Below are 24,561 nucleotides of genomic sequence, written 5' to 3'. Positions count from 1 at the left end.
TCTTGTTGCACTTTTTGTCAGACTGGCTATTCCTTCTCTCTTGATCCACCGGCCCCTTCGTCATCTTTCTTCTCCAAGAAACATTCTTCTTCTTTTATACTCTCTCGGTGTCTTCGTTTCTCACGATCCTCCCCACGCGTTTCCATTTAATTCTGGCCAAACGTTTGCTTCAAATTGGACAAAAACATTGTACTACACCGCGAGGAAAAAAAATTTGATTTTCTTTGCATAGTCTTCCTCCGCTTCTTTCCTTCCGTCGGTATGTCCTTTCTATCGCTCGCTCCTCCCTATTTCTCATCAGTCCTCCTCCTCCTCCTCCTCTTTTTCGTCTTTTCTTCTTGGCATAGTTGCATTCCTTAGTACTATATATATATATATATATATATATATATATATATATATATATATATATATATATATATATTCACATATACACACACACAAGACACAGTCGAGGAGAAGCAAACATGAGCGTTTCCTCTCTCCCTGGTCTATCCTAACGCTAATTCACACTGACGTCTCTGTGCCCTGGACAAACCGACGAACGGATAACTGTTGCCTTTCGACGGTATTGATGCACACACATACGCAAAACAAAAAATGAATTCTCCTTCGAATCTTCGGAAAATCACGCGCAGGCTTGTATTGTAAGCGTGCAATTAACCTTCCGTTTAATACAATCAGTTTACAATATGTGGAAGCTCCCCTTCGATCATTATCTCTATTTATTATTTCTCTAGCTATATTTTCAAGATTAACTCGAACAACCAAACATTTTCTTATGAAACGATCGTCTTATTCACCACATCATATCGTATACTTTCGATAGTTTAGAAAGATCGATTTAAGGAGGAGCGTGACGTCGAATCACGACGAATTTCGTGGAAAGAGGAAGGAGATGAGCGGACGAGGAAGGGGGGTTTGACAGATAAAATTGCTTGGGAATACGGTAGACGTGTAGAGATTCGTGTTCCTTGTTCGAGTGTTTGTCTAGGGTCCCTAAATAAATGTAAATCAACCGCGGTAATCTCAAGGCGAGGCTTCAGCGGCGGCAGACCGAAATGCTATGCATCATTCGATTTTACGTATAGGCGACGCGTGTTCCTACGAACGGCAAGACGCTCAACCTTTTCACTACCTGCTTCTTTTAAACAGGAACTTCCAGCCATCAAAACTATGCCAACCCCTCTCTCTCTCTTAGAAAGAATTCATTCCAGTCAACAATTTGATATAATTTTTTTTTTTTGTATAACTAACGATAAGAATAAATATCGTGGAATTTTTTCTCGCTCAAGTTATGCAGTCTGTTTAGCATATACGTGGTGAGAAAGAAAAATGTCAGTAGGTAGACACTTATTTACGGTCAATGTAAATGATTTGATAAAAGTGAACATTGCTACGTATTTATAAATTTATTTATTCGCGTCGACATTTTATTTTCCTCGATTCGATTGGAGCAAAATTAAATTGAGATTGTTGTACCACGATTCCAAAATAACACGTGAAGGTAAGGAATCGTTGTATTTTGATCAGTTTCGAGAATAAAGGTGATTTTGAAAAAGGGAACGACGAAAAGGAAGAGAGGTTGAAAGAAAGAGGAGTTAAAAAGAAGAAGAGAAATGAAAAAGGAGAAAAGAGGTTAGAGTCGGTTAATGGACATTCAATCTTGCGATAACGGAAGATGTTCGTCCGGTTACACTTTAGCGCGAAATGGAAACTCGGGAATAGGAAAAAAATATTAGAGGCGAAGAAGGGAAGAAGTGCCGGAGGTGGCCGGGCCGGCATCAAGCACGCACACGATCGAGAGGAGCGTGGACAGAAGCGGTAGGAGAAACAGCGTTCGGGTTCGTTCCATCGTGGAGTGGCTCTCCTCGTTCCCGTGGAACGTAAGAGCGAAGTGGTCGGTCCGAAAACGCTCGAACCGTATCTGACGGTCATTAGCGAGCGTGCGCTTCTGAACCGCGAGATAAAAACCAGAGGACCAACCAAGTAGTATTTTACCGGGGACATAGTTCCCAGGAATGATCACTATGCGAAGGTCAACCGATTATGAAAAGATACAGTCTTCGTGGAATCGTTCCACTCCATCCACCGTTTATCCATTTTCCTTGAATTCCATCAAGGATTTATATATTTCGCACGTGAATCTCGATTTAATTTTTTTTCTTTTTTTTTTTTTTTGGCCAAATATATGATACTTTATAGGAAATATCGGTGTTAATATTAAATTGAAAATTGAAAATAAAAGTAGATATGGAAATTTTTAAATAAATACTAGTTTCTTAATTCATTTGGCTTATTTTTTAGTGAAAGAGTTCAGAATATGATTATATTTATAATCATCTATGTATCAAACTCGTTTATCAATTGATTGATAATTAAAAAATTATATTGGTTACTAATAGAATGAATTAGATTTTGAGAAGCTATAATTATAAAAAAAATAAGTCAGAATTATTAAATAAATATAGTTTTGACGTTTGGTAAAAATTTTATAAAGCAATTTCAGTCACTGTTCAATTAATTGTACAATCTACAATCCTCATCAACGCTTATTTGAAATCCACTGTCATCTTTGTTTTCGTTCACAAATGACAAAAAGTACCTATTATATTCTACATATCTTTTATTTTTTTGTAAATCAATAATTTTCAGTAAATATTACATATTACGTTTATGCAATTTAAATATTTATTAGATAATTTAGTATACAAATACTTTTAGAAAATATTTCAAATATATTAAAAATACTTTTACTATATGGTAAGTATTTCATTACTATTTATGAATACCATATTTGCATCAAACGTCGCTAATAAAAACTTTTATTTCTCTTTATGCATATTCGTTGATGACTTTTAAACCCACCTCGATTCAAAATGAGAGTTGAAAAAAATTTACAAAAATATGGAATTCAATGGATATCGAATGACAGCCTACTAAAAGAAGGAATATTTTCTTATCGCGGCAAATATGGCAATAAAGATGGTAGAAACCATTTTGAAAGGGTTAATCTCTTTTTCGTAATGGCAAAACTTTGAGAGATACTATAAAAATATATTTGTATACGCATCGAGATAACTTCATTTATTCTTTATGTTGCATTATGTTTTAATATAAATTTTAACGTTTAACCACCGTTTGTAAATTTTCCCCGAATTTCCGAGCCGAATAAAAACGCGAAGAGTGAAGAGTGAATGAGTGAGAGCAAATGAGAGAAAGTGAGGAAGAGAGAGAGAGGGAGGGAGGGAGAGGGAGAGAGAGCTAATGGGCCGAACATGTTGCGGAACGCGTCATTTTTGGACGTGTTTACGAGTGATGAAAGAACAGAAGAGAGTAGACGATAAAACGTCCCAAAAGCGCAACAAGCCCTTAATGATGTCATAATTGAATAATGCCCATAATCTTTCCTGGATCTGGCTTTTTGCCACTTTCTTACCGTTGCTTTCTGTCGATCGTTTTAAATTGAAGCAGTTACACACGTAAATACACCGGTTAAAAAGACGATGGGAACAACGTAAAAACGTTAACGATAGTAGCAATCACTAATTTGTAACGCGAGCTTGCAAATTGATCGATTTATTTTTTTTTTTTTTTTTTTACCTTTGATTTCCTAAAATTTCTCGAAATCTGACGATTTTTTGAGCATAAATTATTTAAGATTTTTATGAATTTTTATATAAATAATTTAAATATTAAAAGTAGAAATTTAGATCATTTGCAATATGAATTATAATGAGATTTGAATAATATTATTTTTATAATTTTTGAAATATTATTATAAATTGTTGTATATTTTTAACAATTAATATAATCAGTTTTAATAATAGTATATCTATATATAATTTTATTATAGTTTTATCATTAACTTGTATAATTGCAGAACTAATTCTCAAGATAATTAATAATAAAAATTAATTATTACTAATTTATTTAAATCGAAAGATGAAATAAAATCAAATAAGAAATAAAATTTTTATACAATTTTTTTAAAACATTAATATAAATTTATGGAAAAATTTAGAACTGTTAAATAGTTAGAGATTCCACACATTTTCTGTTCTCATAGTTGTTCGTTTTCCATGTTATAAATCAAGTTTACAGCTTGATCATCAATTACATTTTTATAATACACCAAATCATTAATATTTCGCCAGTTATTACCATAATATTCTTTCAAAAGTTTGTCGAACATGTCAAATAATTTTTTCGTGCTTAATTTTAATTTTAATTTTAATTTTTTCCCTCTTTTGCGCATTCTTTTGCATATATTTCGAATTTGCGTTAATAATTTTTTTTCACAGCAGATTAATATTTTTCCAGAAGGAACGAAAACAACATAAATAATATTTTATAAAATTGAACATTTTATAAAACACACCGAGCAGGTAATGATTTAAATATTTCTTGGTTTTCTCTTTTATTTCAATTGTATATATCATTTCCATGACAGATAGTCTGTCCATACAGTTTCAATCAGCTCGCTAAATAAATATGTAAATATTTTTTAGAATATAAAAAAATAATAAACATATTTGAGAATGAATAATACAACCGACGAGTTTTCCACATTTTCCAATTGTTTAAATCAATTCTCGCGACTTTGTCGGAGAAACGGATTGCAATATTTTATTTAAAAAAATAAAATATGGCGAATGTCGACACGATATCTATCATTTATAAACGAGAAAATAATGAAGGATCAAATTTGCATAAAAATAAAACACAAATTAGTAAAAAATAGTAAAGTAATGACAGCGGGTAAAGGAAGGGACAAAAGGGTTCGTTAGAAGACTGTTTCGTAGATAAAAAAAAATCATCGATCGAAATCCATAAAGCATGGAAACCATGAGAGAAGGTGAAAGGCAGGTGAAGAATGCCGAAGAAATTATACGGCGGGGAACAACCCTACCTGATATTCGAGTGCTCAAATGTCTAGGACATCGGAAAAGCAGGTAAAGATTAGGAGGAACACAACAATGCGCGCGCCCAGTGGCGATGCGTTTTCTCTGGTGGACGAAAACAGGGAACAGAAGAGTATATATATAGGTCCTTAAAAGGAAGGACCAGCCCAGGGGGATGGAAGTGGTGAGGAAAAGAGGAGAGAATCAAAGATGACGAAGAGGACGAAGAAAGACAGGGAGGAGAAGATCGAGAGAAGATATCCCCCCACGGGGACGATCATCCGGGAGGATAAACGGTATGCGGTTCTGGAATTTCGTCCTTTTTTGTGCGACCGGTCATTTCAATAGACGAATCTCGAGGTCGGCATTGGTTCCTGCTGCGCGTATTCTACAGTGACATTTCCAGAAGGCTAACAAGAGTAATATTTCAATAGAGTTCCCTTATGCATTTTGGTCTCCTCACCGCGACGCGCATATACATAGGAATATCGTGTGTATCTCTACATCCACTACTCCAGAGAAAATATATCGACACTAAAAGCCGCATTTGAAGTTGTAACATTTATATAGATAGCAAAGAAAGATAAAATCTTTTATGATCCCCACCACGGCTATCGCCATCACGATTCGTTTATTCTTTCCATTTTTTTTTTTTTTTTTTAATCGATCTACTCTACACAACCTCGTCCTCGGCGACTAACTTTAGATAACTCTTTCTCTTCCTCTTCTTCCCCTGCGCGCGCGCGCGATCGAGATCAATATGCCGACTTTCGTTCGAATGTGCAAGCTCATTCAGGATCATATCTCTTGAAATATCGGCGCGCGAAGGAGCGCGCGCGCGCGCGCGCACGAGCGGACGGGCGGAACCAAGCTTAAATCTCCCTCGTTAAGTAACGCTCTCTTTCCGCTTCTCTTTTTTTCTTTTCTTTTTTTTTCTTAATCTCTTCTTTTCGCTTATCCCTTTTTTCGTACACCGTCTACCTTTAAATCGTCTCGTTTTAGTACGATTAATTTTTCTCCTCCTTTTTTTCTTTTTTCTTTTTTAGTTTCTCACAACATGAAACTTTTCTTGATTTTGTAATTGGATCAACGAGTTACTTCCTTTCGTAAAATGTATTTATTAAGAATTTTTTTTTATTTGATGGAGGAAATGCAACAACATTTTTTAAATATTATTTGATGATTTAAAAAATTAATGTTATCTAACGTTATTTGTAAAATAATTATAATAATTCAAATAATTCACGTTAACATGGTGAATTATTAAGAATGATCTAAAAAAAAAAACAAACTGTAATTTTAATATTTTTGATTTAATCTACAAAAAAATAAAATAATTTTCAAAAGTTTTCAACAAGTCCAATCGTTAAAATCATACTTAAAGTAGCCAAAAGTTTAAAGCAAATTATTTAATGTAAAATGATTTCATGTGAACTGTTGCAAATATTGAGAGAAAATTCGGAGATACGAGATTTTAAGTTTCTACGCCATGTTGCTAATTTGAAATACTAAAGATGAAGGTAATTTAAAATATGAAATATTTCAAGAGCTATATTATTTAGATCTAGTAAATGGTGAAAAAATATTAGTTAATTAATTTACCAATATATTCTCTTTCATTTACAAATAAATGATTATTACTTGTTTAATAAAAAGATTTTAAAAAACAATTGAATGATTATAAAAATATAGAGATATAAATTTGGAAATCAATATTTATCTAACATTATAATTCTTATATGTTTTTTTAATTTAATTATATTGCAATAATTTTAATAAATTTTCTTTATTTTATAAACTAAAGATAACTTGAAATATTATTATTTATACTTTAAGAAAATTTGATCTTTGCATCATTTTTTTAATCGAATCAAAGTTTCTTTTTGAAAAATATTTAATGTTTTTTTAATATTATTTAAAGTTTAAAATATAACAAGTTTATTAGTTTCCCTATAATTTCAAGTATTAATTGTAATAAACAAAATGCTATATATTCTATATCGAATTCTATTCGTGTTATAAAAACCTGAAGAACGGGAAAAAAAAAATCGAAATAAATATTAAGAAACGGGGACCGAAAGACGCGGCGAAGGAAAGAAAAAATTTTCGAGCTTTTGCGTTTGCAATTCCTCACGCCCACAAATTTGATTTCTCCTTCCTTTCGTTCCGATTCTTCTTCGCGCTACGCCTTCTAAAGAAGACGTTGAAAAATGAACAAGATGACGATCGTGATTACGATGCGATGGACAACAGCGACAGAACGAGACGGAAGATGACGATGATGAGCAAGTAGAAGATTAGCGTGGCATTAAAGGTGCCATCCCGATTTCCTTTATTTCGTGCCCCATGAACACCGTCGGCCCGAAATGAACGCGACGAACTTTATAAATGCACCCTTGTAAATCATTTTCTCCCTCCCTTCCCTTCCCCCCTCCTCATCTTCCCCTTCTGTCCCTTGGCAACTCGAAATATTTTAATTTCCCAGAGAAATTCACCTCGAGGAAAGATCGGCTATATCGAAAAGCTTGAAGCTTTAAAAATTTCAACGTGATCGGGATGATTATTTCCCTGAAAACTCTGACGATGGAGGGAAATACCCGCGGAATAGTCGCAGAATACCGTTGTTAACAGAATGCGCGACGAGGCAATCGTTCGATCGTTGGTTTTCATGTAACAAAAATTTTTTTCCAAGATTGTTGTAGACTTGCTAGATTTTGTTTGTAACGCACAGGCGCGATGGAAAAAAAAAAGAAATAGAAAGAGGAAAAAACGAGAGGAAATAATGATGATGAGCGAGCAAGGTATTAACGGGTATTAGACCTTTCCCCTTTGAGCAGTTTTCTCGTAGAACCAAGGGGTTAGAAATCCTCTTCTGCAATTTAAATGAATAGTATATCATGCCACGACAATTTCTCCCATGAATTCTTCATGCTTGTCCGAAAGGAACGAAAATAGAAAATTAACTACGTCATTTCTATCGACATAAACCATAACACGTCAAAACGATTGTTACAAGTTGAACGAGCATAAATAAAAACTTTCTATGACGACGTCTTGTCGTTGTCGTTGTCGTTGTCATGATCAAAATGAAGATTCATAAATGATAAAATTGCCTATAAACGTCCGTATCGAAATAATTTATCCTCCTCAAAAATGGAATAACGAAACAATAAAGAGATTCTCGCAACTATTTTCATCTCTCATAAATCGTTAGAAATTATACTCGGATCAATTAGTGGTGAAATATTGATGAATGCTCTGTCATCTGTAATAACTAAATTGAACGTCATTTTATTCAATTTATATCGACTGGAAAAAATATTAAATATTAACAAAAATGAATATAAATGGCATATTTTTACAATCTTTTTCTTCTTAGATTTTTTTTCTGGGTAAAATTGTTGACCTTTTAAATAAGATTTTCAAAACTATACTTGGATTTTTATCATTAAAAAATGAGATTTATAATTTTTTAATATTTATTTTCTAGTAAATAATTTTTCTTTTAAAATAAGTTGAACTTAAAAATTTCAAAATAAAAACAGATGATATGGTACTTTCAATTATTGTCGACACATTCGTCGATCACACTACTTTATTGTTCATTTTAATGGTCAAAAGTGAATAATATGATTTTACATAAGGATTTAACATTAAATTAAATATAGTATATTTTTATATAATATTTTTCGATTACTATTTTTTGATTATTTAATAATACTAATAATACTAATTTTTTATAATTATAAATCAGATGACAGATTTAAAAACATTTGCAATAAAAAATATAATATATAATGAGTCAATATAATATTTCTATAATACAATTCCTACAAATTAGAATGAAAGTGTCAATGAAGGTTAGTTGTTATCGTGATTCGGACATTTTACCATAACAATTTGCCTCCATTGTAAATACATAAATTATTTCTATCATTCTAACAATCTACAAATTCCAAATTCTCCCTTTTCACTCTATTTTTTTACATCTTTAAATCTTTATCTTTTTTCTATTTTGATTTATCGATGACTCGTGTAATCATTAAATTATTTTTAGTTATAGATTGTTAAGAAATTACTAAATTATTATTTAATAGAATATAAGCCATCTAATCAAATAATTGTTTTTACATCAAATGAAATGAAATTCTTATTTCTCAATAAAAAAAACTTACCCCAACGCGGTAGCAGCTAGCCTTTAACGACACGGTTAGCTGTTCCGCCTCGACCAGTTATACAGATAAACGACTTGCTACGAAAAACTTATTGCAACATATTGAACGGCTTAAAATATAATAACGCTAAATTAATTGAACAGTAATTATTTTTCATTTTTCAATTTTCTCAAAATCGGTAACTTTTTTAACCCTAATTTTCCTCAATTCCGTGAATTTTTACTAAAAAACATTCGCGAGGAAGATGGCCGGAGATCAACCGAGCACTTTTTACGCGACCTGTTCGTGGATATCGATAAGCTAATCGTATAATTTATAGTGGAAGAAGATTCGCCGCGATTCTTATCATCGCCTTCATCTCTCTTTTGTGCAAATTTAAACGGCACGTTTATTTGAAAGTTTGAAGAAGAAGATAGGGATAAGATAATTGATCGTGAATAGCGACATATTTCCCCGCCCCCTGCTTACACGCGCACCTTTTTATCTTAAACTTGGCCTCCCTCGGCCCAACACGCGAGTAACGGAAGTTCTCGCGGGGCGGAATTCGAATAATCGCCGATGAAATATTAAATATCGAGAAGGAGAAAAAGTGGTGCTCGCAAAGTGTTCGCCGTTCCAAATCCTTAATACGGCAATAACGATTTAACCGCGGCTATCGCCTGTATACGTTTATTACGCGGCCATATTTCAGAAAGGGCGAAAAAGTCCGGCGTAGTTAATTGACGGTTTATCGCGGTTAAACGAGCGCTATTAATCGGACACCGACATAATTATCATCGACTATTATTAAATTCTCCGGGTCTCGCTCGGCCATACGACCGGTATGCTACGCGCGCGAGCGCATGCTTTACTCCAGATATATTTATCTAACGCGAGAACTGGGGGGGAAGGAGGAAGAAGAAAGGAAAAGAGAGAGAAAGGGAGGAAAAAAAATGAAAAAGACGAAGGAAACATTACGCCTACATTTCGCACGAGCTCTTTGGACCCACCATTAGCGCGCGAACGTGTGTGGGTTTGCCGTTCCTCACGCGCCCATACATCAAGATCACGTTAAAGCCACTTTCTTAAATCAAACCGTGTGCCTACTTATTTTATTTATCCGCGTTTCACCCCATTTTGTCGCGCCAGGATTATCATGTTCCCATTGAAATCGAAATTTTTTCCATTCGATCGAACTTTTCCTCCTTCTTCCCTTACTCGTTCGAGAATTTTTTGAAAATTTGGATAGCAAACGATGATGATGATGATTTCGTCGAGAAAGTTTTTTAATTTTTTAGAAGAAAAAAAAAGGAATTTAAACAGATTTAAGATAACAGATGAAAAGAATTCATAATTCGAGAGAATATCGATAATTTGAATTGGAGGTCGTGAGACACGAAGGCTAATTTACCGTTAATTGTTTTCATATAGTTAGTCCTTTCTTAAACAGATACGATACGCCGGTGATTATTACGGGATCGCGTTAATAACACCGTATTACGAGTACAAGTCGAAAAGTAAGTTTAATATCGGTAATTAAGCCCGTTAACATCGCGATCCTAACGAAGGAAATTGAATAATACTCACGCTCGCGCGCGCGTTCCTACGAAGAGATGACCCTCGTAACTTTATCTTTCTTTCTTTCTTTTTTCTACACAAAGTGTATATACACGCTAATGAAAATCGTCAACGAGCTAGCCGATCATGGTTCAACGAACGATCAACGAGCGACATCATCGAACGACCAAACCTTTCCTCGATCCTTGGTCGAAGGAAGGAAACGACCGGTGTTAATTTTTCCGGTGGAAATTTCGAGGAGGAAGGATAAGAGAAGGGAGAGAAAGTGTGCCGATGCAAATACAATTACCTCGGCCTCGGAGAAGGAATGTTCTAATTGACCGGGCGCGGTGAGATTTGACAAAAATGCCTTGCGATCCGAGACGACATCGGGTACGAATATATCCTCGCTTTCATCCTCGGTGCAGTCGGTGCAAAAAGTCGATGATACGAAAGTCGATGGGAGTCGGAGCGAAGAAAAAGAATTGTCGGGCCCCGTTGCAAGGTTGCAAGACGCGCGGTGAGGGAAGAGCAGCAGAGAAAATGAACGGAGAAAGAGAGAGCGAAGAAAGGGTGAGAGAAGGGCGGATAAGGGAGAAAGAGTGGAAGGGGAGAGCCGAAGGGAGAACAAAAGTCGGGTCTGGAACAAAAACGTCCGAACTGCAGTCGGTTCCCGAAGAGTCACAGATCCCACAGCGAGCGATAAAGGTAGGGCCGGGCGAAACGACGAGGACGGGGACAGACGGAAGAAACGAAAGATAGGAAGGAGCAAGATCCGAAACTGGGAGCGCGCGCTCCTCCAGGGAAGGAGGGTACCCAGCGAGAGATATAGGGAAAGACCGGGGGGGGGGGAGAGAATCTTCAGAAATGAAGCAGCAGCGACGACGCAGCACCAGTCGCACCGGGGGTAAAGATGGACCGACTTTTACCTACGTCCGCCTGTTTGTATGCGTTCACCCGAGATCAAGTTTTTCTCGAGTTCTGAACCTCCGGCAGAGAGGCAGCAGCCAGCAGCACCAGCAGCTCCGACTCGAATCCAACTTGATTTCCTGGCACGCGGTTCATCTTGTCGTTTATTCTCTCCCACTCTCCGGCCACCTCCTTCTACCTCTCTCTCTCCCTCCCTCTCTCTTTCTTTCTTCGTCTTCCACTCTCTTTTCTTCTCCTTTCGCTTTTGCTGGATCATCCCCGCTATGGACGTGTGTAAGCGCGCGGGTGTCGGTGTGTGTTTATGTATATGTATACGTTCACATGTATATACGTACATACATATGTATATCACGAAGGTAGTCGCCAGCAATGTTGGATCAAGGGATGGTAGAAACACGTGCCGCTACGAGCAACTATTCTATTCCTTTTATATTCCACTGATTCTCCCCCAGCCCGAAATTTTACACGGTAACTAGCGTCAGAAATTCTACGGCTAATTTTCGGTGAAAAATGTCCCACCGGTCCATCTATTTCTTTTCTTTTCGAGATCCTCTTTCTTTTTCATTTTCGATTCATAAACTCGGGGGGATGGATTCGAAGAAGAGTGTTAGCTTCGCGTATTAGCCACGATTCGCATTTATTCGTTGCAAGGGAGTCGAAAGAAAGTATACATATATATAATCGATTTCTCCCACCACGGTGCAATTAATTCGATCTGTAGATCTTTCAGACCCCTATTACACGAACCACTCTCCTTTTTCCCTTCTCTTTCTTCACTCTCTTCTTATTCATCGTCAATCGCATTGTTTCTGGCGATGCTCTCGTCTCCCAGATTCTTCTCACTGTGATTCTCTATCGTTAACCCTAATTACCTTAGGATCATTTCGTTACGTAACGCGACTCCCAACTAGACGAATTGTCGTGCTCACCGTATCGTAAGACAAGAAGCCTGTACGTGTAACGCGTCTTAATGGCGGGTTAATAAATCTATGCAATCGTGTTTCGCTGGTGATAAACGAGTCTTTCGGATAAGCCTTGTTCATCGAGGATCATTTCTTTCTTTATTTCCCTCTCTTATTTTTATTTGAGATTCTGGCAAGGAATTCTCAGCTTGGAAACCGCTCTCATTATCGATAATGTTTACGTCTAATTTCACTTTCTCCTCTCACTCACTCTCTCTCTCTCTCTCTCTCTCTCGTTTACTTTTACCAACGAAATTACCCACGGAATGGAACAAAGATTTTGGCCGGAGACCAATGGAAATTTCGATGTAAAGAAGAGGGAAGACGAAAAGGAAAAAGAAGTCAGAATCCGCGCACTGAGAGGAAAGAACGAATCCGCTGGGCAAAAAGCGGCGAATGACTTTCAGAACGCAACGGATCATTAATATCACCGGGATGATCAATCAAAGACGTGAACTTACTTTGGTGGACGTCGTACTGGGCCTGGTACCACCAACACCGATGGCGTACAGCTCCACCTCGTACCACTGGATTCCTGTTTCCCTGTCCAGCGCGGCAGCCGTCGACAATATACCTGTCTTCGTGTCGACGTCGAACAATCTGTCGACCTGCGGACCGCCGCTACCAGCGGTCACGTTCGTCACGTAATATTCAAGATCGATATTCGATCTCCGACTTCGGGCACTCACTCTCAAAATACTCGTACCGATCGGCTCGTTCTCGTACACGCTACCCTCTATCTGGCCACGATGCTCCCATATTGGCTGATCGTCCCCATCCTCGCCGGGCACTATCAGGGTCAAATAGATCTCCGTGGATCTCCGTTCCGCTTGAACGGCCTCGTCCGTCGCCCGGATCCCCACTTGATATTTCGAGACCCGTTCCAAATTGTTCTTCAGGGATCGCGGCAGCCTTATCGTCAAGTGGCCCGTGTTCCGGTGTATTCGAAACATATCCGAATAATTCACGCTCGATCTGAGCAACTCGTACGTGACCAAACCGTTGGTGCTCGAATCCAAGTCTCTGGCTACGAGACGGGTCACCGTGATCTCCTTCTGATATTGATAATTACCCTTGAGCGGGAGCACAACGGCCGACATGCTGACGAAAATCGGCGCGTTGTCGTTGATGTCCTCCACGATAACTATCACCAACTTTTCGGCGGATAGTCGGGCGCTGGATGGTTGAGCGCTGTCCGTGGCTACGACCACCAACTTGTACGTGTCCACCTCTTCCCGATCGATCGGCAGCAACGTGTGTATCACCCCGGTCGAAGGGTTTATACCGAATCTACGAACTTGATCCTCGGGATCTTGGCTCGCTATGGAATAAGTGACTATCCCGTTCTCGTTCGAGTCGGGATCTTCCGCCGTTATGGTGACTATAGGCGTGTGCACCAGTATACCCTCCCTAATCTGTCTCGCTATCGCCGTGTTGGGGAATACTGGTGGATTGTCGTTGGCGTCGATCACCTCGACGATCAACGTGGTCACCGAGCTCAACCTCGGATGACCCCCGTCGCTACAAGTCACGTTCAAAGTATACTTTTCCAATTCCTCGTAATCGAGCGGCTTTCTCAGATATAACGTGCCCGTCAGTGGATCGATGTAGAAGGTGTCCCTTCGGTTTCCAGCCGATATGGCGAAGGCCAGCTCGCTATTCGGGCCCAGATCGTTATCCGTTGCCTCGAACCTGAGTAATTCCGTGTTGGTCGGCGTCGTTTCGAGAACGGAGATCCTCGATTTATCGTCGACGAACAGAGGCACGTTATCGTTCTCATCGAGCACCTCGATGTACACGGTGGTGCTGGAAGAGAGGCGGGTCTCGAGGCCGGCGTCATGCGCCACCACGGTTAACACGTAACTGTCCATGGTCTCGCGATCCAGTTCTTTCGTCAGGGATATCTGGCCGGTCGCCTCGTCTATGGCGAATCGGCCGTACTGATTCCCGTCCTCCAGCGAGTAGAACACGTCCCCGTTCAACCCCTCGTCGGCGTCCGTCGTGTAGACTCTCAACAATTGGGTCCCGATCGCGGCACCCTCGTTCACCTGCACCCTGTACGGCAACCTTTGAAACTGGGGGATATTGTCGTTCACGTCGGTGATGTAAATAACGACTTTGACCCGATCGCGGAGACGATTGACCCCGTTGTCGGTGACGGTGGCCTCCAAAGTGACGTAGCTGCTACCCGTGTTGGTCACCAACAATTCCCTGTCGAACACGCGTAAAGACTTGATGAAACCGTTCCTCGGATCCACGGTGAAATCCTGTTGACTGGCAGGAAGGGAGAAGACGAGATCAGCGTTGCGACCCACGTCCCGATCCGTGGCCAATAATTTCCCAACGAACGTGTCCGGCGGCTCGTTCTCGCGTAGGTGGAGGACGAAGCTCGAATTGGTGAATTCCGGCGCGTTGTCGTTTTCGTCGATTATGTGAACGACCACCGGGACTACCGAGCTTCTAGACGGGCTTCCTTGATCGGTGGCCGTCACCTCGAGCGCGTAATAGTCCTGCTCCTCGCGGTCGAGAACGTTCTTCACGTACAGCTGGCCGTCCGGGAATATGCCGAATCGATTCTCGGTATTCCCGTCGGTGACGCTGTACAAGACGCGTCCGTTAGCCCCGAGATCGGAATCGGTGGCCGTCAGGGAGAAGAATCTATCGTTGACCGGAGTGGATTCCGGCAGAGACGTCTCGTAGCTGGTCAGCTTGAACACCGGGGTGTGATCGTTCACATCTTCGACGGTTACCCTGACTTGATGCTGGGCAGACAACGGTGGATTCCCGGAATCCGTCGCGGTCACCTCCAAGTGCAGAACCGTTCCTGGCGCGGCACGGATAGGTTTGTCCAGGTAAATGATCCCGGAATTTTCCGCAACTCTGAACTGTTCCCCGGGGTTATGGGTCAACGAATAAACGATCCTCGCGTTCACGCTTGCGTCCCGATCCCTAGCCCGCGCAAGGCACACCTCCTGTCCCACGGCCGCGTTCTCCCTCAGAAACACCTCGTCCCCGATCTCGCCTTTCGGAAATCTCGGCGGGTTGTCGTTCACGTCCACCACGGTGATGTTCACGGACGTTTGCCCGTAAGCGAGGCCAGCTCGGGCCGATAATTGCAAACTGTAATAGGCCACTTGTTCCCGATCCAAGCAGCCGGAAGTGGTGATCGTCCCTGTGCTCTCGTCTATCTTGAAATTACCCTTCTGATCGCCGTACACTATGGCGTACGAGATCTTCGAGTTTCCGTATTGAGTCACTTGGACGGTGCCCACGTCCCTGGCAAACGTATTCGCAACGGTCCCGCACTCCCCCCTGTCCTCGGCTATCCTGAACTCGTAACCGTTGTAAGTGTCGAACTCCAAGTGTTCCAAATCCTCCTCGCGTATAATCTCGACCAGAGCGTTCCTCACCGCGAATCTGTCCCCCGTATCCTTGGCGGATATGTTCAACTCGTAAAGCGTTTTGTGGGCGGCCCTCAACGAGCCTTGAAGAGTGATCTCGCCGGTCCTTTCGTCCACACCGAAAAGTCCCTCGCCGCCCGATTCCAACGAGTATCTAACTTGGGCGTTTTCCCTGGCATCGGCGTCGCTCGCCATCACCTTTCCAACCGAGGTCCCTGGCGGTGCGTCCTCAGGCACGGCCATCAGATACCTCCACGGATAGAAAACCGGCGAATTGTCGTTCACATCCTTCAACGTCAACGTCACAGTCGCCGTGGACGATTGAGGCGGCGTCCCTTGGTCCTTGGCGATCACGAGGATCCGATATTCCCCGATCGTCTCGCGATCGAGGTGCACCTTGGTGGTCAACTGGCCCGTGAGTCCGTCCAACGCGAACGTTTTCGGATAATCCCGGGCCACGCTCGAGTGAAAGCTGTACGCAACGCTCCCGTTCGTCCCTTGATCGTTGTCCACCGCCGTCAACGTGGCGACCAGGCTCTGCGGCGGCGTGTTTTCCGACAACGTAACTTGGATCTGGTTTAGGGAGAATCTGGGCGCCTCGTCGTTCTCGTCGAGAATCGTCACCTTGAGGTGGGTGGACGCGTACTTCGGACTCGGCCCGCCGTCCCTCGCCGACACGTGCAACTCTATGCTCCCCTGCACCTCCCTGTCGAGGGTGGCGACGGTGGTAACCAAGCCAGTATCCTGATCGATCGCGAACCAACCTTGCTCGTTGCCCGAGTCCAATTCGTAATAAATTCTCGCGTTCAGCCCGGAATCGGCGTCCGTTGCGGAGATGCTGGCCACGAAGCTGCCGATGGGCGAAAGTTCCGAGAGCACCGCCGAGTATTCGCTCTGCTGGAAGACCGGTTCGTGGTCGTTCACGTCGTTCACGTGGATCACGAGATAGGCGGTCGCCGAACGGGGCGGCGTCCCTTTATCGGTCGCGACCACGGTCAGATTGTACTTGGGTATTTCCTCCCGGTCGAGGCCACCGTTCACGCGGACGACGTCGAACGTCGCGGCCGTTTGCAACCTGAAGTGGCCCAACTCGTTGCCCGCGCGAATTTCCACGCTCGTCTCGCCGTTCGATCCCTCGTCGTTGTCGATCACCGTGATCGCGGCCACGATCGAATCTTTCACGGCGTTCTCGTCGACGGTCGCGTAGCCAGGCGTGATCGGAAAGTAGCTGAACTTTATTTCAGGATCGTGATCGTTCGCGTCCAACAGATTCACCGTTACGTAGGTCCGGCCATCCTGCCTAGGAGAGCCGTGATCCCGAGCGAAGACCGTTATGACGCAACTCTTTAGACAACCGTCGCCTAGACGAGCTGCGCCCGTGCAACTCTGCTGAGGACAGTCCAAGGGCTCGATCGTCGTCACGGTCCCCGTATCCGGGTCTATGGTGAACTGGGTTTCGGTGTCCGGCAAGTAATACGTGAGCTTCGAATTGTCCTCGGAATCCTTGTCCGTAGCGCGAACCGTCAACACTTTCGTCCCTATGGGGGCACTCTCGTTCAGAGCGACCACGTAATCGCTCTGCTGGAATATAGGGGGGTTGTCGTTCACGTCCAACACGGTCACGTTCACCAGAAGGTAGCCGAGCCTCGGTGGTTGACCCCTGTCCCTCGCGCAAACGTTCAACGAATAAAATTCTACCTGTTCCCGGTCCAATTTACCGGTTGTCTCCAAATGCAAATAGGTGGTCTCACCGGTCGGATTCCCGGTCACCTCCAAACGAAATTTGCCGTCCGTGTTCCCGTCAACGATGAAGTAATCGTCGACGACGCCGTTCTCCAACGTGTCCTTATCGGTGGCGGCGTCCAACAATAATTTCGTCCCCACAACGGCAGATTCGGAAAAACTGACAGCTATGCTCGATTCTGGGAATTCCGGATCGTTGTCGTTGATATCGAGCACGAGGATCCTCACCTCGATCGGATAAGTAGGTTGGCTCGAGAGAACGACCAGGTCGAACCGATCGCTGCTCAACGCCTCCCTGTCGAGAACTTTGGCCGTTTTGATCTTGCCGGTTTCCGGATCGAGCACGAATTCCTGGGGTGGCTCGTTAAATCTGTACGTGAATCCAGGCTTAACCGGTATCAGACCGACCAGAGTCCCCTTCGGCTCCCCTTCCCTGACCTCCAGTTGAACTCTGGTATCGACCGCCCGACTCTGCATCGCGAGGCCCATCGCGCCACTGTCCTGCGGTAACATAGGCGAGCGTCGTGGAACTAGCCGCGTCACCCTTTGAGGCGGTTTGCGGGAAAAGTATTCGGACGCGTGTTTCTCCAGCTCGTTCGGTTGGCCGCCATTTTGGTCCACCGACAACAGTCCCAGGACCAGGGCTAGGACCATCGATCCTCGAATGATCATCTCTTCTTCTGTTCCCTTCGAACACGCCCCCTTCCTTAGCCAAATTCTTTTCGGTTCGACGACATAAAAGTATCCTTTGACACTACCTCTCGTTCTTCTTCTTCATCGTCGGTCGCGATTTCATCTTTCCCTGTACGTCCTACACGCTCTTCACGTTCGCACGCTCGACGTGCATCGTGGCAGTGGTGAAAAGTAGCGGGTACAAGGGGGGGGGGAGAAAAAAATATCAACACGTATCAGCCAACCAACGATTATTGTTCGAATCGTTTATTATTATGGATTCCATCTCTTTCGATCTCTTTCTCGCTTTTCCCTCCTCTTTCTATCCGTTCCCCGCCAGTTTTTTCTTTCGAATTCGGGCTACGTTTTTAACCGGACTCTCGACTCGAAATCGGATTAAGGATGCCTCGAAGGTGTGGGCGTTTTCTTTTTTATTCAATCCTTTTTGCTCGTTGCCGCAGAAAGTCAAGTGAACACGAGCCGACAGAGGGGGCACTGACCCGCAGAGCCGCGCCTCGCAAAACTTCGTGGATGCTGCTCGTCTCTCGTACTTTGATATTTTTATTTCTTTTTTTTTTTCTTTTCACGATCCTTTCAATCCGTTGAAATTAATATCGATTCACGGGCATACGATGAACACGATGGCATCGATTCTTCTGTTGTCGAAGATAAAGATTTTTCGCGCGACGTCGCTACGGTTCCGACGATGTCCGCGGTCGCTGCTCCCTCGCGTTCCTTTCTGTCACAAACACGACGTTATTACCACGCGCGATCTTCGAGCGGTTCCCACCGCTTTTCACCGACGTTATACCAGCTTTTCCTCTTCTCGCACGACACACTCTTTGTTAAAAATATCGATCGAAAGAATGTTTCCTCGTCATCGAGTAATCACTTCGATATCGATTCTTCTGTAAAATCAGGGATCCAAAGTTGATTTCGAAACACACCACTAATGACACGGGAGGACATTCTATCTATAAAGGCGCACAAAACAAACGCGTCGATGGTAAACGATGTATATAACCGAATTTATGGATGATGATGATGGTGTTTATTCGATGGTATGCATCAGTTCGAGAGATGCATGGACCCTTTACCGACACGTGTCGATAAAGTTTTAATGATAGGCAGCCGGACACGTCCTGAAAACTCAATTGTCGTCGAATCGAAATCGCAGTTCGGTGGAATTTTCACTTGTATCGATCATTCTTCTCGTGTGTATTTTCCCACGTATTTTCACACTTTTAATATTCTAAGGGATGAAAAGAACGTACAGCGAAACGCGAAAAGAAGAGACGGAAAGACGCGACGCGCGGCGTACGTCCAGCCAGGATGAAATGGAAGGGAAATGAAACGGAAAACGGAATGAAAGGAAAAGAAAGAGAGAGAGAGAAAAGAAACACGCGCGCACACATGTAGTCAAGAAGAGCGAAAAAGAGTAACGTGGGCCGTGAACGCGACGATGTAAGGCCCCTTCGACGTACAACGACGAGTAATATCACCTTCCCGAGGACTGACCTGACTCGACTGAACCGAGACGGTCCCAGAACCTTGCCACTGCCGGGAGAAGCATTCTTCGGGCCTGGCTGACGCCGTCCCTCTCCGATCCATCAGGCCCAACGTATGCTTCCATTTCTCTCGCACTTACCTCATTCCTCTCTCCTTTCTTACCATTTACTCCCTCCCTTCTTTCCTCCGCGTAAGCACACCTTCCATCGATATCACTTTTTCTCTTTCTTCGAAGTCTTCGACTCCCTCTTTCTTTCTTCGACCATCGTCTTTCGACTTTCTCGTCCTCTCTCTCTCTCTCTCTCTCACACTCGTTCGAAAGCTTTCTTTTAATCTTTCTTTCTCGTTTCTTTCTCGCTCCCTTTGCTCAACGCTTTTATCAATATCTTTCCTCCTGTTTCGATTCTGCACAATTCTTTAATCTTTCGTCTTGAATCTAACCTCAATATCTTTTCTCCCTCGTTCTTTCATTTTTTTTTTTTTTTTTTTTTTACATGGATTCATCTTTTATCTCTAGTTTTTAAAAAACCCTCTTCCGACCTCGTGCTTTCTCTTTTCTCCCCCGATTTTTTCAAACGACCTATCGCTTTTCCCCCTTTCTCTTTCTCTCTCTCTCTCTCTCTCTCTCTCGTCGCCCCTCTCTCCAACTACCAATCCGTATCATTTTTCCTCTCCTTCTAGCAAAGCATGCGCAATCCCTTCTTTTCCGAGACACCAAGCTTTCCATCCTTATCCCTCTGAAACTCGCAATTCTTTCTATCTATTTCGTTCCAGCAATCATCCTCTTTCTCTCTCAAACTTTATCATTTCTTGTTCCACTCTCTCCCAGTTGATTCGAAGCGATTCGACTATCTTTCTTTTACCAATGATCGATACCGCTTTTCCTCTTCGTCTCGAAAAACATTCGTGAGTCCCCCCTCTTCTGTCCCTTATACTTCTGTCTTTTTCCAATCTCCACTTTCTCCATCTTTGTCCGTTCCGGTAGTGTCTCCATCCTATATTGTTCTTTCTCTGTCTGTACTAAGATCGACAGTCAACCTTTTTCCATCCAGGATACACTAGTCCAACCACCAGCGTGCCAATTCCCCTCCGTGGGCCCTACGTGTCTCTTTCTTGCCTTTCCTCCCAACCTCTCTGGAAGGTGGCCGGGCCCCTCATAGCGCCCTCATTCCCCGTCTCTGTCCCCGCGGCCGTTATCCTCCCACCTTGGACTCTATCCTCGCGCATCCCAGCGTCGTCTCGCGCTGAGATATTCTCCCTTTTGCCCTCGAGGAACGAGCAATGTGGAGGCTCAGGTATGCAAGATGGCCGCCGCTGAGAAGCATTCGCAACGAGGACCGCTTACGGGCGAACCAGGGAAAGAGACCGACTATGAAAGAAAGATGGAGCTAGCTAGGGAAGAAAGACGAAACTTAGCTCGAGCTAGAGAGACAAGGATAGAACGGTCGAAATGAATAATGCGTAGAGCAGGAGAGGAAGCGAACGCGGAGAGAGAGAGAGAGAGAGAGAGAGAGAGAGAGAGAGCAAGAGAAAGAGAGCAAGGAAGAGAAAGAGCAGTTAGGATGACAAGGGTGTGGGGTGATGAGGAAGAGAGGTGGAGGAACGAGAAGTCTAGAACCACGATATCCGCGGCCCTGTAGCCACTTTTATAACTAATCCGTTACCACGATCGAACGCTTCCTTCGAACTTTCCACCATTCTTCCCTCTCTTTCCTATCTTCTTTTTCTTTTGTCAAGAATAAAGCCGCGCGAACTACACGCGCAACTAGATTATCTTCGCTGTTTTCCTTTAATCTAGTTTACTGGGTATCGGCTATCACATATAGCTACCATCGGCTCCGCCTCTCTCTCTTCTTTGTATCTGCCGATTACCGTATCGATAACTAACCCGATTTACGCGTATGCGCCCACCGCCACTTCTTTCTTTCTTAATTCTTTTCCTTATTTTTTCTTTCTTTGTTGTTTTTCTCTTTTTGATTCCTTTGCCAAACGAAAATAAAAATTTTGTACAGACATCGCATGGACAAAATATGCACATACATGCATGCAATTTTTGAACGTCTTTCAGGAATTATTATCTAATGAAATGCCGAAAGAATACTTACATGTATGGAGTTACATGTATATATAGAACGTTGCAGTAAATTAGAACTTTAAATATTTCTCTATTATTGATTCCCTTATTTGAGAATCAATTTCAAATATTTTTATACGCAATTTTTTTGTTGCAAAACATTGAAATAATCTTTATCAGAATTTTTTTTTAATTTACTTCATTTTTATTAAGCAAATTTTTTTTAATTAATGTTGCATCGATTTTTTAATATTAAATTTTCTAAGAAGAAAGGATTCTAAAAATTAGAATATATTTTTAGGATAATAATCCGAAAAATAACAAAAGATGATATTTGTACAAATATTATACAATACAATACAATACAATACAAGAGTTGTATGAGATAACTAGTTTTACAATTTATTTTATTATTAAATTAAAGCGTTAAAAACAATTTTTTCGAATGTAAATATAATTATTATTAATTACAAAGAAAATATAAATAAATATAAAATTCAAGTGATAATAATTACGAAAAATCAGGCAAAATTGTTCTTAATGTATCAATGTGATTTATTTTACCGCACATTTTCTATACATAAATCTAATAATAGTGAAATAAATGAAATAATTTTTTTTACCATTAAATTTCTCCAAATTTTCAATGTTAAATTTTTTTAACAAAAAATATTTTTATCTCAAAATTAATATTTGAATTGTCATTTGTTTATCATTCTATTATGCTAATAGATGCATTCTATTTTGAAAACTAATTTATTTATTAATTATATTAAATATAATTATATAAGACGAATAATTTGATCACTGTAATATACAGTACAATGTATTTTCATAAATCTTATTAGTATATCCACAATTGCACAATAAATAACAATTTATCAAGAAAAATACAATTTCATTAGAAATTTGATCACTTTTTAGTAGATTGTCAATGTGATTTTTACCAAATCGCAATATCTTGACTGTGAAAGGAATAGTTGCAAACTTCTTTACAACTTATTTTGTAAGGAACAACATAATAAATTCACTGATGATCGTTCTTCATTCGAAATAGCTTTTTGCGCCCACTTGTCTAACATTATTTCGCATTGTTACCATATACGGGACAACATCATTCGCAAAACAGTAAAATTCGAGTTGCGGTATGCTACGTGGGCGTTACACGCAACAGCTTCATTATTTCACCGAACAATAACTGTAACACATTCTCCTCTGTTTATTTTCAGTTGTTAAACAATTGTACAAACCATATCGATTGTCGGTCGCTAAAATCAAGAAAGATCTTTTAAAGAAAAAAAGAAAATAAAATTTTTTTTCTTCATTCTCTCTTTTTTTTTTTCATCATTTCATCAAAAATTCATGTTTACTTTCATTAAAAATTGTTTATAAAATGCATGTTTTATTACATATATATACATGTACAATAAAAAATTTTAATACTAAGAACATGATTATTTTCTAGGTGCTCCATATGCATCCGGCATTCTTTCTATAGTGTACCTATGTTGCGAAACATACATTATAGGTACACCTGGTATTTTTCGTATTCTCTTCTTTAGATCTTTATCATTAGTTGCAACAATGTAACATTTGTGCTAAAATATAATATCAAAGTTTAAAAAGTTTTAATAAATGAAATCAAATATTATTAAATCAAATAGATTTCATTTTGAAAATAATTATACTTACTTGAGTCACTCTATTAATAATACAATCATCTGCATAGGTACCTTTGTGCATGCAATTCAATCTTTCAAATCTAGGATCTTTCATAATCCTTAAAGCTATTCTATATTTTTGACCTAGTTTTTCCATTTCACCTATTACACAATCTGTTATATATGGAATACATTTTGCATAAAGACATTCCATCATATTTTCTATAATATCTAATTTGTTTTTAATTGAGAAATTTATAAAATTTGTATCTACCAAAATATGATATGGTGGTCCCAATTGTGTATTATATTGAAAAAATAATGCAGAAGATTGTTGAGGCCTGCAATATATTATAATAATAAATTTCATATTTTTTTATATCAATTTTAGAAAATATAATAATATGTACGCTTCTGTTATCTTCAATTGAGTAGGATCTTCTTTTTTAGTTTTTTTTGGTGGTATACGATGCTCAGGTTTTCTACAAATAGTAAATTAATATTTTGTAAATAAAATATATATATGTAATAATAAATTTTTTGTATAATAACAAAATCGATTAAAAAATCACTTACATTCTTGAATCCCTTAAACTTATCATTTTTTTCATTTGTGCAAATTTTTGCATAACAACTCTTCGTGTTCTTTGATTCTTTCCCTGTATGTAATAATAAATTAATGAAAAAGTAATTTTAATTTATTCAATTATTATAATTTAAAATTAAAATTATTATAATGTAAAATATCGAAAATATAACCTAAAATATGCAATTTAGATTTTCTGTAATTTTTATAAATTAGATATTATTTACCATTTTTGCTTAATATTCTATTATATAATATTATATAATATTATATTATATTCACAACTTTTAATAAATATATTAAAATTATAAATTTTTTAATTCAAAATACAAATCACGTGAAGATCTTTTATGGTATTACCAACAACAATATATATATTTTATATATTTTTCTATTAGTCCTGCCAAC

At 40.4% G+C, this 24,561-nt stretch overlaps 2 protein-coding genes across 3 annotated transcripts in view; both read right to left on the bottom strand.

Moving 5' to 3' along the window:
* LOC410009 (cadherin-related tumor suppressor) overlaps positions 1-21,642 on the bottom strand; it is a 78,451-nt gene extending 56,809 nt beyond the window's left edge. Inside the window, exon 1 of one of the 2 annotated variants that reach the window (XM_026440870.1) lies at positions 12,969-21,642. In XM_026440870.1, the coding sequence (XP_026296655.1) occupies positions 12,969-18,323 (5,355 nt within the window). In that variant the 5' untranslated portion in view covers positions 18,324-21,642. The remainder of the gene's footprint in view (positions 1-12,968) is intronic. The other variant, XM_026440868.1, reaches the window with a different exon arrangement.
* A 1,060-nt stretch (positions 21,643-22,702) lies between these two features.
* On the bottom strand, positions 22,703-24,517 carry LOC413649 (rRNA-processing protein FCF1 homolog). The gene is made up of 5 exons (XM_006570780.3): positions 24,381-24,517; positions 24,144-24,226; positions 23,978-24,049; positions 23,599-23,908; positions 22,703-23,504 (listed from the first exon to the last, which is right to left on the bottom strand). The coding sequence occupies exons 1-5, from the start codon at positions 24,381-24,383 to the stop codon at positions 23,361-23,363; spliced, it is 612 nt and encodes a 203-aa protein (XP_006570843.1). The 5' UTR covers positions 24,384-24,517; the 3' UTR covers positions 22,703-23,360.
* Between the last annotated feature and the right edge of the window lie 44 nt (positions 24,518-24,561).

The sequence above is a fragment of the Apis mellifera genome, linkage group LG1 (genome assembly GCF_003254395.2).
Source record: "Apis mellifera strain DH4 linkage group LG1, Amel_HAv3.1, whole genome shotgun sequence".
NCBI classification, from domain to species: domain Eukaryota; kingdom Metazoa; phylum Arthropoda; class Insecta; order Hymenoptera; family Apidae; genus Apis; species Apis mellifera.
Note: the sequence above shows the minus strand (reverse complement) of the source record. Positions and strands in the feature narration are given on the sequence as shown.

Bases quoted from the DNA above. Each gene is read 5' to 3' on its own strand.
- LOC413649 (XM_006570780.3), bottom strand. The intron at 24,050-24,143 runs GTAAGTGATTTT...TACTATTTGTAG, and splicing joins AGTTTAAGGGATTCAAGAAT to AAAACCTGAGCATCGTATAC. The intron at 23,909-23,977 runs GTACATATTATT...AATATATTGCAG, and splicing joins CAATTGAAGATAACAGAAGC to GCCTCAACAATCTTCTGCAT.